The 16,930-nt window shown below is 35.0% G+C and overlaps 1 protein-coding gene across 1 annotated transcript in view; it reads left to right on the top strand.

Annotated features, from left to right (window-relative positions):
• The window catches only part of LOC138835934 (EH domain-binding protein 1-like), a gene marked incomplete at its 3' end in the record, with an annotated part of 252,863 nt that overhangs the window by 212,673 nt on the left and 23,260 nt on the right, over positions 1-16,930 (top strand). The window contains exons 14-15 of the mRNA XM_070034500.1: positions 3,455-4,360; positions 9,392-9,535. Coding sequence (XP_069890601.1) covers positions 3,455-4,360; positions 9,392-9,535 — 1,050 coding nt within the window. The remainder of the gene's footprint in view (positions 1-3,454; positions 4,361-9,391; positions 9,536-16,930) is intronic.

Here is a 16,930-nt window from a genome sequence, read left to right as displayed (position 1 = left end):
GTGTGTCCCAACATTGATTCCTAAAAACCAAAAAACCAAAACCAAAAACACCCTTTCGATGTGCATGCTAACAAGTCATTTGAATTATCTCTTGTATAATTTTGGAAATGCTATGTCTATTGAAGAGAAATGCTTTTATTAATGAAATTGTGTCCATATATATGACAGGATTTGTTTTAAGTTTGTTGTGCTAGTACTAGGTTTGAACTTAGGTCCTCACACTCACCTAGCTTCTTGCCCACAGCAGCACTCTATCATTTGAGCCATGCCTCCAGTATGGCAATCTGCTGGTTAATTGGAGATGGAGACTTTTCTCCCCGGGCTTTTTTTTAAACTCCAATCCTCCAGGTTCAGCCTGCTGAATAGCTAGGATTACAGGGATAGGCTACCAGCCCATCTGTGTGACAATACCTTACCTTCATTTTCCTGCACTTGAATCAAATAATACTAAGCTAATTTTATTATAAATGTATGCATTATAGAATGAAACATTAATTGCTAGTCAGTTGTAGTGGTATATGCTGGTGTTTCCAACTGTTCAAGAGGCTAAGATGGGAGGAGACTTTGAGCCATAAGCTCAACATACCAAGACTGCCTCATAAATAAGCCATTATTATTTATATAAAGTAGAGCTTTCATTTTACTGTTCAAAATTTAAAAAAGGAAATGGTATCCATTTTACTTAGCTATACATTTTTAATTAATATGGGGAATCTCATTAAGGCTTAAGTCACACTTGGCACTAGTTCTTTTTTAGGAATTTAATAATGGTGAGAATACCTTGGGTTTTTATATTATATAAATATACTAATATATAATATACATTTATATGCTATAATATATAAGTATTTATTAATAATATAGGCTTATCTTATTAGGAAGTTTTCTGAGAGCTGGGAATGTAGCTAAGTGGTAGAGTAAGAATTTACCATGTGCTAGACCCTGGTTCAATCCCCAAATTTCCAGATTTTCCAGAGAAGATATCATACCTTTTAGAAAGCCTTTTAACTTGGATGGTTCTATTCATTGAACTGTTTAAGGCTATGCCATCTTTTGTTTCATCATTTGCAACTTCTTATGTGAAATCTACAGTGCATATCTTAGTTGCTTAGCTGCAAATTATTTCCAGCTTTATGAGGTTCTTCCTGATAATGTTGTATGTAAAGCTGTATAAGGAACAATGCCTGTGTCTTAAGTTCCACCAAGGTGGATAACATGACTGGCAATGACTCTTCCTTAGCCAGTTTAATAACATTTAGGATTGAATAAAGCAATTTCCTCTAGGAGATTAAAAAAAAAATCTCTATACACAAACTAAAAAGACAGTTGGTAAATGGCCATAGCAGAAGAGGTTATCCTATGGAAAAGTTCTTTTATAAAGTCTTGCCTCCCTTACAAGAACCCTGGTTTGTTTTTAAAATGTTTTTAGTGCAATTAGTGTGCATTAAATGAATTGCTGTATGAAGCAAAACACCAGCAGGAGTTATTTCACAAGAAAGCTAATCATTTTCCCAGGTCTATAAAAAAATGCTGAATAAAAAAAGGTATTTACCTGTGGCATTGGATCTTAACCAGTAGGTCATTGTTTTAGATAATTAGGAAATGTTTATAATACTTCTTGTGGTGCTTTCCTTGATGATCTGCAATTGACGTCTGTCAATCAAGTAGTCAAGGTACACAAGGAGGAAAATGACTTCAATTTTCCTAAAACATGTAAAATAACAAACAAGTCTATACATGCACACCAACTGAGCCATTCTCTGTAGTAAGTATCTTGAAGTACCAATATTATGAAGCACAGTGCTGTGAAAATTGAAGAGGTTTTAATATCACAATTTGTTTTTCATTTATTAAACTACAGGACAAACAGATTAAATTCTAAGGGAGAAATATATTTTAACATGAAGTGAAAAAGAATGATTCCTTCTCAATTGTTAAATAATTTTCTGGCATTTCTCTTAAGAAAAACTTTGAATTGTACTTCTAAGTCTTAACTTGTTATGAAGAATAGCTGGTTTAACATCCCAAAATAAGAATATATTATAGAATTCTTACTTAGATATACTTCTTCAGAAAGTATATCTAAACTTTTAGCCATACTTTTAATGCTTCCTAGCAACAGTATTGTTTTGAAGGGTTAGTTCAGGATAGTAATAATTAATTGTAAATTGAGAAACAGCTTTGATTCTTCAAAACTAGAAAAACCTGATATACCGCAGTCATTTAAAGGCTAACAAAAATAACACAATGCAGCCTTACATTCTCAACGAGATTGTAGTACTCAAAACATTTCATTCTTTCCAAAATGGATGAATTTTCCTTATGAAAAAACCAGTCTTATTAGGCATTTAAAAAATGTTTCTATGTTTCTAAGCCTAATGGCATTCATTTGTATTTCTCTCAGGGAATCTGATCATTAGTTCTTTGCACTTACCTAGCTCTGCTTTTTCTTTACAAATTATTGTAGTCACATGACTGTAGTAACAAGCAGTTGATAGGCACAATAAAATTGGGGGTACATTGGTCTAATATTTCTTTATACCTTAGTTCTTCGTTTTGTAAATCTATTCTCAGGTTTTTGTGTGGGTTTTTTTGTTTGTTTGTTTGTTTTCTTTTTTGGTCGTGGGGCCTGAACTCTGGGCCTGGGTACTGTCCCTGAGCTCTTCAGCTCAAGGCAAGCATTCTACCATTTGAGCTACAGCTTTTTCTGTTTATATGGTGCTGAGGAATTGAACCCAGGGCCTCATGCATGCAAGGCAAACACTCTACCACTGAGCCACCTTCCCAGCCCTTTTGTATGTTTTTTAACAATCATTTGTTCATATTTTCTTTTTGGAAAAGAATATTTCCATTGTTTTTAGTAAACTATTTCCTCTTTTACCCATTTTTATACATTTCTGATGTTTGGAATTTTCTTCTTTCATATGACATTGGCTAGTAACCTTATATACCCTACAACAACAACAAAAATTAAGTTTTGTTGTGTTAAAAGTGGATGGATGAGCTGGGTGCCCAGTAGCTCATGCCTAAAATTCTATCTACTCAGGAGGCTGAGATCTGAGGGTTTTTTTGTTTGTTTGTTTGTTTGTTTGTTTGTTGGGGCTTTTTGCAGTCAATGAGACTCTCATCTCCAATTCACCACCAAAAGCCAGAAGAGGAACTGTAACTTGTGTTAGAACCCTAGCCCAAAGGTTCAGCCCCAGGCTCAGCACAGCGCTCAGGCCCTGAGTTCAAGCCCCAGGACCAGCACAATAAATAAATTAAAAAATTAAAAAATAAGAATAGACAGTCTGAGTACCTATATTCTACCCATAGTATTGTATTATACCTGTATGTTATTATGGGTACCTATATTGTACCTATACTATACCTATATACTATATACTACTTACCTAATTTTTATATTCATATCTTACTATATTTATATCTTGTGTTTTTTTTTTCTCCTTTGAAGGCTTATGATGGATTTGCCAGCATAGGAATTTCCCGGTTATTGGAGCCTTCTGATATGGTTTTATTGGCAATTCCTGATAAACTGACTGTTATGACTTACCTCTATCAAATAAGGGCACATTTCAGTGGCCAAGAACTAAATGTTGTTCAGATAGAGGAAAATAGCAGTAAAAGCACATATAAAGTTGGAAACTATGAAACAGATACAAACAGTTCTGTGGATCAAGAAAAATTCTATGCAGAGCTTAGTGATCTAAAGCGGGAACCTGAACCACAACAGCAGCCTACCAGTGGAGCAGTCGACTTCTTGTCCCAGGATGATTCTGTATTTGTAAATGATAGTGGGGTTGGAGAGTCAGAAAGTGAGCATCAGACTCCTGATGATCACCTTAGTCCAAGCGCAGCCTCTCCTTATTCTCGCAGGACTAAAAGTGATACAGAACCCCAGAAATCCCAGCAGAGCTCTGGAAGGACTTCAGGATCTGATGACCCTGGAATATGTTCCAATACAGATTCAACCCAGGCACAGATTTTGTTAGGCAAGAAGAGACTACTAAAAGCTGAGACTTTAGAATTAAGTGACTTATACGTTAGTGATAAGAAGAAGGATGTATCTCCACCCTTGATTTGTGAAGAGACAGAACAACAAAAGTTTAAGAATGTAGAAGTCAGGAGTAACTTAGAACAAGAGAAAATAGAAACTTCTAGACCCCTGGAATGTAGATCCGATGCTGAATCACCTACTAAAACAGCAAGTTTATCTCCTACTTCTAAACTTGGATACTCATATAGTAGAGATGCAGACCTTGCAAAGAAAAAACGTACTTCTCTGAGGCAGATAGAATCTGATTCAGATGCTGATAGAACCACTTTAAATCATGCTGATCAGTCTTCCAAAATGGTGCAGGTAAGTGGGTTAGAATGGTGAGTATATATATTTGATAGTTCTTTTATGGTTTTGTTTCTTTTTATATTCATTCATAGAACACTTTAATATGTTACCAATTATAAAATATTAGGTATCATTTCTCATTGTAAACAAATTGGAAAATCAGATGATTAAAATGCTATAGTGGATGATGAAACCACCTCCAGCTGCAGATATATTCATTCATTGGCCATAAATTTATGAATCAGGATTTTGCATAGATGAAATTTAAAGGTGTATTTGACACTTGGCTGATAAGAATAATGTCTGACACCCAAACTATAATACAAAGGCTAACATGTTTTTACAAAGTTATATATAACAGGTAGATTTTGACCTATTTCTCTCTTATGCACTATTTTTTATCAATTCTCATATATATATATATATATTTGTATTTTTAGATTTTCTGAAATTAAGATATTAAGTATAGAACCTAGTATATCAGAATTTAATTGCCTTTTTTTGTAGTAAGTAAAATAATGGACATTCTTAATGCATTTATTTATAGGAAATGGTAAGTTAATGTTTTACGTAGCCTTAACAGTTACTTTGTTGCCCACCGAGGCCTAGTACTTGTGATAACAATCACATATCTTATACAGATCTTGCTCTTAAACTTTGCCTCCCATGAGGTGAATGGTTGAATCCCATTTTAAAAATGGAGAATGTGGGGTTTATAAAGTTACCTAAGATCATAGAATAAAATTTAAAGTATGTATACAAAACCAATATTATCTGAATACAAGGCCCATGCTCCTAAACTTTGTCATCTTAATAGCACTAAAAAGTCATAACCCAAATGTAGAGCAGTCAGCATTACTAAAGGGCAATTTAGCAATGGGCATCAAATCCCTTCAAAAGGTTAATGGGCTGGAATGTAGCTCAGTATTGCAATGCTGCCTAGCATGTGGAAGGCTCTGGATTCAGTTCCCAGCCCCAAAAGACAGGCAGGTAGGTAGCAAATCAGGGGAAAGGGAAGGGGAGAAAAAAGGAAAGGGAAGGAGAAGAGGAAAAGGAAATGAAGGGGGAAAGGAAAGGGAAGGGAAAAAGGAAGGGAAAATGGAAGAGAGAGAGATAGAGGAAGGGAAGGGGGAAGGAGAGAGGAATAGGGGAAGGAAAAAGGAAGGAAGGAAAGGAGAGAGAGAAAGAAAAGTAAAAAGAATAGAAAAGAAAGTTAGTTTATGTCAGCTGGCTATATGATGCCTGTAGTCCCAAATAACCTGAAAAGCTGAGGCAGGAGGATTACTTGATTGAGCTTAGGCAACTTAGCCAGACTGTCTCAAAATAAAATTCAAAAAATGGCTAAGGATATAACTAAATAGTCCTAAGCTCAATCCCTAGTACCACCACCACCACCACAACCACCACCACCACAACCACCACCACCACAACAACAAAAAGATGTTTATCCCCTTAAATCTTTCTTTCCAGAATTATTTCTGAAGAGATTTTTATACAGCTGTAATTGTATATGAAAATTTGCATAAAAGGCTGTTCATAAAAATTTGTTATAGCTGAGTGTCAGTGGCTGATGCTTATAGCCTTAACTATTCAGGAGGTTGAGATCTGAGGATCACAGTTTGAAGGCAGCCTAGGCAAGAAAATCCATGAGACGGGCTGGGAAGGTGGCTCAGTGGTAGAGCCCTTGCCTTGCATGCATGAGGCCCTGGGTTCGATTCCTCAACACCACATAAGCAAAAAGAAAAAAGCCGGAAGTGGCGCTGTGGCTCAAGTGGTAGAGCGCTAGCCTTGACCTGAAGAGCTGAGGGACAGTGCCCAGGCCCAGAGTTCAGGTGCCACGACCAGACCCAAAAAAAAAAGAAAGAAAAAAGAAAATCCATGAGACTCTTAGCCCCAGTTAATCACAAAAACAAAACAAAAGACCCTGATTGGGAATAAACCAAAGGAAACCTTTGTCTTGTAATATAAGTTTATCTAATTTGGGAAAAGGAAGGGGAATCACAGAAGAGCTAGGACTAAGGATGAACCACTGTAACAGTAATACTCACCAGACACTAGTTGGAAATAAACTTTATAACTTGGGAGGGAGGAGAATTGGTCATGGGGTAGGGGAGAGGATGAGAATAGGAGAAAATAAGGGAGGGAAGGGGGTAAAACTGATTGAAAAGAAATGTACTCATTACCTTACTTATGTAACTTCTGTAACCCCTCTATACATCATCTTTAGAATTAAATTTAAATTTAAAACAAAACAAGAAAACGCCCTGACTGAAGCTTGCAGAAAAGCTCAGGGACAGCACCTAGGCCTTGAGTTCAAACCTCAGGACTGGTAACAAAAAAAAAAAAAAATATATATATATATATATATATATATATATATATATATATATATATATATTGCTATAGGGAAGCATTGTTGACAACCTATATGTCCAATAAAATGAATTAAAGTACAAGTCTTCTAAATAATAGAATTCTAGCTAGCCTATTAAAATTATGTTCTGGGGCTGGGAAGGTGGCTCAGTGATAGAGTGCTTGCCTTGCATGCATGAGGCCCTGAGTTCGATTCCTCAGCACCACATAAGCAGAAAAAGCTGGAAGTGGTGCTGTGGCTCCAGTGGTAGAGCGCTAGCCTTGAGCTGAACAGCTGAGGGACAGCGGCCAGGCCCAGAGTTCAGGCCCCATGACTGGCAAAAAAAAAAAAAATATGTTCTTAAGAAAAAATATAAGGGCATGAATAAAAGCTTTCAACAAAATATTAAAATGAAAAAAACATGATAGGCCTGGGGTATAATACTATTATTGAGCACTTCCTAAGAATATTTATCCCCAGCACTGTGGGTAAAAGGGGGTGGGGAGCACAATTCTATAGTAATGATCTCTGAATAACATAAAGTACATTTTTTTCAGTTTTTTTTACTTATATGTATTTTCTAAAAATTCTATAATGAATATGAAGTATTTTGACTAATCAGAAAAAAAAAATATGCTCATGTGCTTTTAAGGCCAAAGCAGTTTTTTCACTATTTGTGTAGCTGGGTTGAAACCACGAAAGGACTATAGAATTTAGACCTAACATAGGACTTAAAGATGATCTATTCTCATTTCTAAGGTAAGGAAATGGAGGGTTCTTTTTAATGGTAATGTTTAACTTTTATTTAGCATTTATCATATGCCAGTACTCAGTAAACTATTATTTAATCATTACACTATCTTTATGAAAGATAGTCTACTTTTATCTTTTGTCTACAATTAAGTGATAGAACTGGCATTTGAACCCAGGTGTCACTCCAAAATTATATAATTTATATATTATATAATGGAATTACACTATTGTTTTAAGTGACATCTTTTCAACGTTACATTGCTTATTATTACTGGGACAATAATTTAAACCTGATTTTTGTGTGTGTGGGAGTATTCCTGGGGCTTGAGCTTAGGACCTTGGTACTGTCCCTGAGCTTTTTTTGCTCAAGGCTAGCATTCTATCACTTCAGTAACAATTCTACTTCCAGCTTTTTGGTGGTTAATTGGAGATGATATTCTCACAAACTTTTCTGCCTTGGCTGGCTTTTGAACCACATTCTTCAGATCTCAATGTCCTGAATAGCTAGAATCACAAGTGTGAGCCACTGGTGCAGTGCTCCCCTTCTAATCCTGAGTGATGAAAATGTTCTGGAATTAGGTAGTGGTGATAGTTCCAGACCTCATGCATATGCTAAAAATAAAATAAGATTATGCACTTTTTTTTTTTTGGCCAGTCTTGGGGCTTGAACTCCAGGCCTAAGCACTGTCCCTGAACTTTTTGCTTAAGGCTTAGTGTGCAACAATGCCACTTTTGGTTTTTTTCTGTTTATGTGGTACTGAGGAATCAAACCCAGGGCTTCATGCATGCTAGGCAAACACTCTACCACTAAGCCACATGCTTAGCCTACTTATGCTTTTTTTTTTTCAGGAAAACATTAAGATTACAGAAAAAGGGTTTAAAAAGTAGTAATAGTCAACTATGAAGATTTTATCCTAAAGTGGTCTTTTCAGATAGTTTCACATAATAGTAAATGAAACAACAGATTTATTGTTTACTTCCTTTTCTTTGACTATAAAATTATACTGTAAAAGGGAAGAGAAGTTAAACATAACAATAATCATTATCTAAAACTAAAACATGGCTATATTAATTTTTTAAAAAAGACTTTGGACTTTGGACTTTCAGGAGTATGGGTGGTACTGCCTATAATCCCAGTACTCAGGAGGTTGAGACAGGAAGATCAGAAGTCCAGGCTACCCTGTCTACATAATAAGACTCTGTCTCAAAAAAAAGAAGATTCTGTATATTGTACTTTTGGTTGTTGCCACCATTTAGGAACTGATTTCCAGGTCTGGTGACATGACTCAGAGTGTCAGATGTGAGCAAAAAAGTAGAAAAAGTGTGAGAGACCTTGAGTTGTTTAAGTCCTGGTACCAGGGCTTGAAAGATTACAAACCAACCCAAGGGAATATTTTCCCAATTTTCATATGCTTGTTTCATTTTAAGGAGAGTGAACAAGGAAGAAGGAAATCAGACTTAGTTTTTTTTTTACAAAATATAATAGTTTTGAATTTTCCATAAATATTTGTCATTTTATAAAATTATTATCATATATTATCTTTATCAGTATATAAATTTGGGGATACATTGCTATCAATTCTATTAGACTATAAAAATAAAAGCTGAATGTTTAAAACTATCTTTGGTTCCCACATTATACTGTTACCTTGGGCAAAGATGAATAGCACATAATATAGTGCATTTATATGCATTTGTATAAACACACATTATGACAATATGTTCTAATAAAGTTAGTAAAGATGTGTTTATTTCTTTCATGTCAAGATTTTTATATTCTGCTTTCATTTCTATAGGTAATCTTAGCAAGGAAGCTACAGTGTTATTACTGATCTCTCTTATTTCAACAGATTGTCTGATGTTTAATTAGTTTAGAAATGTAGATTACTTGTTTATTTTTGTTTTGTTTCTGGCTTCTAATTTGTGTCTTTCCTTTTAAGCATCGAATGTTATCCCGACAAGAAGAGCTTAAAGAAAGAGCAAGAGTTCTGCTTGAGCAAGCAAGAAAAGATGCAGCTTTAAAAGCCGGGAATAAACAGAATGCCAGTGCAGCTACACCCCTGTACAACAGGCAGCTAAGTGATGTGAGGAATATTAGTTGAAAAATCCAAAAATTGTTAATTCTAATCAGAACTGTATTGATATCGGGAGTAATTTGCTCTTATTTCTGGCTTATTTTCCTACAGGCTTTTTGTATATTGTAAGTACTTAGTACATTATGAACTGGTGAATTTATAGATATAGAACCATGAAGTCATTATTCCTAAACAGTACTTCTAGATAAGAGGAAACATAAGATCCTGGAATATAAATTCCACCTGTACCTGTTTTTGCTAATTTGTGTTTTTTGTGCGTTTCCTTTTTTTGGGGGGGGGGGGTGATCGTGGGGCCTGAACTTTGTGCCTGGGCGCTGTCCCTGAGCTCTTCAGCTCCAGCCTAGCGCTCTACCACTTGAGCCACAATGCCACTCCCAGCTTTTTTCTTTTTGCTTATGTGGTGCTGAGGAATCGAGGATAACTTTTATCTGAGGATAAAAGTTCAAAGCCAACCCAGGCAGGAGAGTCCTGAGAGACTCTTATCACCAGTTAATCACCAAGAAAAGCTGGAAGTGGAGCTGTGGCTCATGTGGTAGAGCACTATCCTTGAGCAAAACAGCTCAGGGCCAGTGAATGTCCAGGCCCTGAGTTCAAGCCCTAGGGAAGGCACACAACAAAAGTTACTTTGTGGAATTTGTATAAACTCTGTTATATTTTATCAGTTTCTAGAAACTGTAGGACATCTGTGTCTTTGTATTTTTAAATATAAAATTTAATAATCAAATTACACATGAATTGATTTTAACTTATAATACTGGATATTTGCAGGATCTATTTGGCAAGTAGATTTAAAGAATCAGTTTACCTATGTATAAATTTTACATTTCTTAACAGTTACCATGTAGTATGGAGTACTTGGTCTGTGTCATGCATGCTTCTGAGTACTTCTACCTAGGTTTTCTAATTTAATGACCATAACAATTACAAGTTTTATTATCCTCATTATGAGCCTGGTGCCTATGGCTCACACCTGTAGTCCTAGCTACTCAGGAGGCTGAGATCTGAGGATTGCAGTTTGAAGCCACCCTGGGTAGGAAAGTCTGGCAATAAAACTCTTAATCTAGTTACCCACAAGAAAACTGGAGATGGTACTGTGGCTCAAAGTGGTAGAGTGCTGGCCTTCAGTGAAAAGTTCAGGAACAGCACCCAATCCCTGAATTGAAGCTCCACAACAGACCAAAAACAAAAAAAGTGACAACAGGAACTGTACCTAGATAGTATGACTTCAGATATTACATTATCAAAGCATTGTATTTGATTCCTTGCTTGCTTATTTTTCTGGCATCCTTATGAAAATAGAATGGATATTATTATGGAGATTAAAAAATGAGTTTGTACTCTAATTATAAATATCTTTCCCACTCAACTATGAACTATTCTGAGTTCAAGAATTTGATATCCATAGCACTGAATATTCAGTAAATGAATGAATGAAGGGAATAATTTTTTTTGGTCCATCATGGGGCTTGAACTCTGGGCCTGGGCATTGTTCCTGAGCTCTTCAGCACAAGGCAAGCACTCTACCACTTGAGCCACAGTGCTCACCTAATAATTCCGCTAATTATGACAGTGAGATTATCATCACAATGTTGTTCTGGTTTCAAAAAGGTAAAGTTAAATCCCTTTCCTATATTTCTTTAGTATGTTTTAATGTGTCTTTACTATAGCATTTGTTTATCCCACTATAATTATCTAATTATAAATCTCTCTCCCATACAACTATGAACTATTCAAGTTCATGAATTCAGCCCTAGCAGCAAGTATTCAGTAAATGGTCAGTGAGTGAATGGAAGGAATAATTTTAAAAGATTGTTTTCATATTCTCTAAGTAGCATCTAATAAAATTGTTTTGTTGTTTTTTGTTTTGTTTTGTTTTTTTTGTCGGTCGTGGGGCTTGAACTCTGGGCCTGGGCGCTGTCCCTCAGCTCTTCAGCTCAAAGCAAGCACTCTACCACTTGAGCTACAGCGCCACTTCCGGTTTTGTGGTGGTTTATTGGAGATAGGAGTCTCACAGTCTCTCCTGCCTGGGCTGGCTTTGAACCGCGATCCTCAGATCTCAGCCTCCTGAGTAGCTAGGATTACAGGCGTGAGCCACCAGCGCCCGGCTCTAATAAAAATGTTTAAATGAAGAGTTTGCTATAAGGAGATTTTTGGTAATAAAAGTTTAAAATTTCTTTAAAAAATGTTTCTTGGAGGGTATTTATAACAAAATGGATCATTATTAGACACAGGAAGTTCTTTCCACTGTCACAAGTCAGTAAAAAAAAATGACATTATTTTTGCCACTTTGGGACTGAAGGCTCCCTCAATCTTTTGTTTCTTGCTATTGAATCCTGTGTTATGATACTTCTATTTAATTATTTCCTTCCTTCTCTCTTCTCCCCTCCTTCCTCTCCTCTTTTGTACAGGTGCATACCAAGCATAAACTCGGGGCCTTATACTTCCTAAGCAGGTGCTCTACTGCTTGAGCCATGCCTCTAACCCAGTGCCTTTTTTGCTGGGCCTGGGGCTTGAACTCTGGGCCTGGGCGCTATGTCTGAACTTCTTTTTGCTCAAAGCAAGTGCTTTACCACTTGAGCCACAGCACCACTTCTGGCTTTTTTATTTTGAGTAGTTTATAGGAAATAAGAGTCTTATGGACTTTCTAGCTTGGGCTGACTTCAAAGTGCAATCCTCAGATCTCAGCCTCAGTGCCTGGCTCTGCCTTTCTTATTAATGATATGTATATATAAGTTCTTTATACATACGCGGTTTTTTTTTCCATATGCTGAGACTGATATTAGAATTCAGCTTCAACTCTGCCCTAAAGCACAGTATTCTACTAAACCTTCTCTCTTAATTATTATAGCCTGCAGTTAGTATTAGGCTGCAAGTCTAAGACATTGAAAGCAAATCTTAGGCTGAGCGTGGTGATTATGCCTATAATCTCCGCTATTAGAGAGTTAGAGCTCCTGGTTTAAGGCAGGGAAAAGTGTGGCCAAAAAAAGAAGAAAAAAACAAGAAAACAAGTCTTAATAATCTTACAGGGTTTAGTTATTCTTGGGAAATTTTTGAGTTGTCATTCCTCTTGATAATTACAAACACAGGTACTACATACTTTTAATTTTGCCAGGGCTACCATTGCATGTTTTATGAGAACTTGGTGTAAGTACAATTGTCTTCTTTCTTAAGGAAAGTCATTTAAATTTCAAAGTCAATTGTATCTTTGTACCTTTGAAGGGATGGGGTAAATACTAGAGATCAGAGCCCTGGCACATTTTAAGTCAAGGTTTCCAGCCCCTTTAGAGGAAGCTTTAGATGCTCATTAAACTGTTTCAATTGCTCCCTGAAATGTTTCTTTTACATAGAAGACAGTTTCCATTACTCAATCTCTGTAATTTAGAGTATTGGTAATATTTATTTTGTTCATTGTTTTCCAAGTGTACCACTCAAGCATTTGGCAGCCTTAGCAGTGTAGCCATTGTATCATCCAAAGGAACATTTTTGATTATGTAATATATGTAAAAAGCACTTTAAATATAAAAACATGAACTCCAAGAAAAATGTAATTTTAAGATAGTTTTTTTAAAACATTTTCTTTATTACTCTTTCTCAATATATTTTCTTCTACATATGTCAAAATAGACTTTAACAAGCTAGTCTATGTAAGACTCTTTTACTTATTGCTTTGTATTGGAATATAAGTAAAAAAATAATTTTTAAAAATAATATAATGTGCAAAAGTACATTTAGCAAGCCTATCATCATTCATGATCATGTAATTAAATAGATATCTGAAAGAGATGTTTGAATTTTATGTTCTAGAGTTTAGGATTAATATACTCTTACTACAATAATTCACTCTGTTAATACTCTGTTGTTGGTGGTGGTGGTCATGGGACTTGAACTCAGGGCCTGGTCACTGTCATTGAGCTCTTTTGCTCAAGGCTAGCACTCTAACACTTTGAGCCACAGTGCCACTTCTGTTTTTTTGGTGGTTAATTGGAGATAAGAGACTCACAGGCTTTCCTACCTGGGCTGGCTTTGAATTGCAATCCTCAGATCTCAGCCTCCTGAGTAGCTAGGATACAGGCGTGAGCCACCAGCATCCAGCTAACACTCTTAATAACACAATATTTCATTGTTGTCAGGATTGTTAGGATATTTGTAGAGCATTTTGAATCTACTGGAAGAATGATGCAAAAATGTATTTATAAATAGGAATCTAAAATAAAAATGCAGGTAAATTTTCAATCTAATATAATGCCAATCAATGAATTTATAAATGTGTTGTTTATTCAGTAATAATTATGTAGCATGAATAAAATTTGCAGAAGTTGTTAGATATCTGGAGACTTCTTTAAAAGAAATAACAAAAAAGAATTACAACAATCCTACAAAAAAAAGACTTCAAGTTTTTTCTTTAATTTTTAAACTACCAGTAAAATAACCTATCCATTATACTTGACTGATATAGGAGACAATTAGCAGGTAGAAGAATCAAACAGCAAGTTAGCAAAGCAAATCTTAGAATGTTCGTAGTAATTGTCTTCAAAGGTCTACAGGAATATTTGAATCCCCTAAAGAAAGTTGTATGTATGAGAAGGGATTTTAGTTTGGTCAGACCAAACTAAATTAGTGATTTAATAAAAACTGATTAAATTAGTGATTTAATAAGAAAAATATAAAAAATACAGAAATAGTGACTTTTTTACTTGCCTTTAGAAATGAGTCCAAATGGCTTGTTAAGAATGAAGAGAATGCAAGCTGCTCTTTTAAAAGCTAATTAAACTTTTAAAGGGTATTTTGTTGCCATGAAGGGTAGGATATCAACATTGTACTTTTGATGTTGATTGGAAAATATTGATTTAAATGGGACTAGTCTGTCATGCTGATAATTGTAGCAGATTTAGATAAAATCACTAGATTTTTCTCCAGATAATTAAAGAAGCCATTACCATATAATTGTTTTCAAAAAGGCTAAACATTATTTTTATATAATCTAATAATAACTTCTCTGTATTTTTCATATATACGTGTGTTCTATATATAAATCATCATAAAATATTTATAAACATTGTTACATTTAAATATAACTCTATAAAACAAAGCTTTACAATTAAGCTCAGCCTAAAATTTTTATTTTTTCTATTGTACATAATATCAGTTCTGTTATTAGAAATAAATATGGTTTAACTTTGTGTATAGTTGAATTTTAGAGAAGCATACCACTATAATTCTGTGTCCCACCTAAATATCTCTGTACAAGGGAGTAGGGGGGTTCTCATTGATTTCAATAGTAGTTTATCTATTATGTCTAAATTCAAGTTGATTTGAAGTCTGCCATTTTAACAATGGTTCCTAGACTTCTTAGAAAACATATTATTAGGAGGAGGCTACAATGCTTGATAAGAAATGTACTCATTATCTTGCCCATGTAATTGTAACCCCTCTGTACAGTATTTTCACAATAAAAAAAAACAAAACATATTATTAGCAAAATAGCAGCATCTTCTCTATTATGTGACTGCAGAAGTCTTATTTATTCAAGAATGCCATGAACACATGAAGCTAGAGCTATGTGTCTTAACATCAGGAACACTACTTTTAAAATGCCACTGTTAATGGCCATGGGCATTTTCCATATGGCTGCTCAGAGTAGTGTTGAACATCCCAGGATGATATAACCATTGCTAAAGCAGTATTTTATATGGTTTATTCTGTTGTTGCTCAGCATGCACAGAGTACTGTTTAAATCTTCATTCATTTTATTTTTTAATGTTTCTTTTGTTCTCCTTATCATGTTCTGGCTTTCCCAAAGATATGCCTTGAACCAAGTCACATGTGCATTACTAATTGTATGTTATTGTATTTACAGTTCCTAGTGGTGGCACTGTGAAGCTACTAATTCCTTTGCTTCACTTGATGTAAAATAATCTGAATGTCTTTGATAGCAGTGAAACAGTATTAATTGTTTTGTACATTTCTTGGTCACTCTTCTTAGGTGGTCTTCATAATCTATTAGAACTTTCAGCCAGATTTTTGTAATGTCATGCCTCCAGCAGTGATTAAATTGGTAATTAATGAACAGTCTTTGGCAATGTAAACCACATCCCGTTAATTTTCCCTTTTGAGTTTTTAGAAGTTGTCTTCTGTGTCAGAAATCATTGAGCCACCTTGCTATGGCCCCTTGGCATGAAACCACAACGACTTGAATTTTGCAGCCATTAGTAGATCAGAGCAGTAATTTCACAGTATTTTGGTCAAGGTAATTATAATACCAAGAACAGAGTAGATTTGAAAATTCAAGGGAGAAGTCCAGAAATACCAGGTGAGCTTCCTTGTGTTCACTGGAACGTTATGATTAGTTTAATTGGGCTTTGTTTGATTTTAGCCGCAGAATCTATTTGTGCCACAGAGGTGCAGTGACTTTATTCTTGAATGTTTCTGACCTCTTTTGACAGGGTGGGTGCAAAAATGAGCCCTTTGAAACAGTCCTCTTCCCAAACAGGGGTTAAACTGTGTTGTTGTTTTTTTTTCTAACTATGGGTAGAAAAATATATATATATAATATATATATAGAATTTATTTCTTAATGCTTTATGAAATGCTTATTAACAAATTTATTTTCTATTGTCCACTTACTAAACTATTTTTTTGTTAGTCTTGTTTTTGAGATATTGCTGATGTAGAGTTATAAGACTCTGGAAATGCCTTAACGAGGTTGAAATTGAAATGTGGCTTTTCTTTTTGTCACAAAGTTGAAAAAAGTATTTACATACTCAACTGACTGCTTGCTTATACGTATATTATATTGTACACACCAGAATTTAAAGTCACTTGCCTAATGGCTTCTGAAAGGATTGCCTTAGTCACCTTTTCTAGAAACCTTTAATAAAACCAAATAATTTGCTTGGAGTTTGGACTTAACCAACGGGGTGTTTCAGGCAGTCTTGTCAGTTGATGTTCATGAATTGACTTGAACAAAGATCAAAGTGTTCCTCCAAATGAAGAACCTGTGAGGCAGCTCCTTCAATTGCACCACAAGAGCTAATCAAGTCATCAGTTCTTTATGCTCTCTTACATGTCTTTAGAGTTTAATACCAAATTATATGTGAGTACAAATTGATATTCTATTTTATATTTTTCTGCTTCCTGGCTTTCTTCCCCTGAACCACATTACCTCTAAACTGAGGAAAAATATATTTTCTTTTACAATTAGCATCTTGGTAAGAGTCTTTGAATTGATAATTGAAAATTTAGTACTTAAGGCTTACAAGTACAAAGGAGCCAAGAGCAAGTTATAATTTTTAAATCAATGACATTCATAAACTATAGCACATTAAATATATAGTTAAACTTTTCAGGAGAACAAAAGATTATCCTAGACTGAATTTTTTTGTC

The sequence above is a fragment of the Dipodomys merriami genome, unplaced genomic scaffold, assembly GCF_024711535.1.
Source record: "Dipodomys merriami isolate MVZ:Mamm:240054 unplaced genomic scaffold, mDipMer1.0.p SCAF_242, whole genome shotgun sequence".
Classification (NCBI taxonomy): Eukaryota; Metazoa; Chordata; class Mammalia; order Rodentia; family Heteromyidae; genus Dipodomys; species Dipodomys merriami.
The sequence above is the reverse complement of the archived record's forward strand: the minus strand, read 5'-3'. Positions and strand labels throughout refer to the sequence as shown.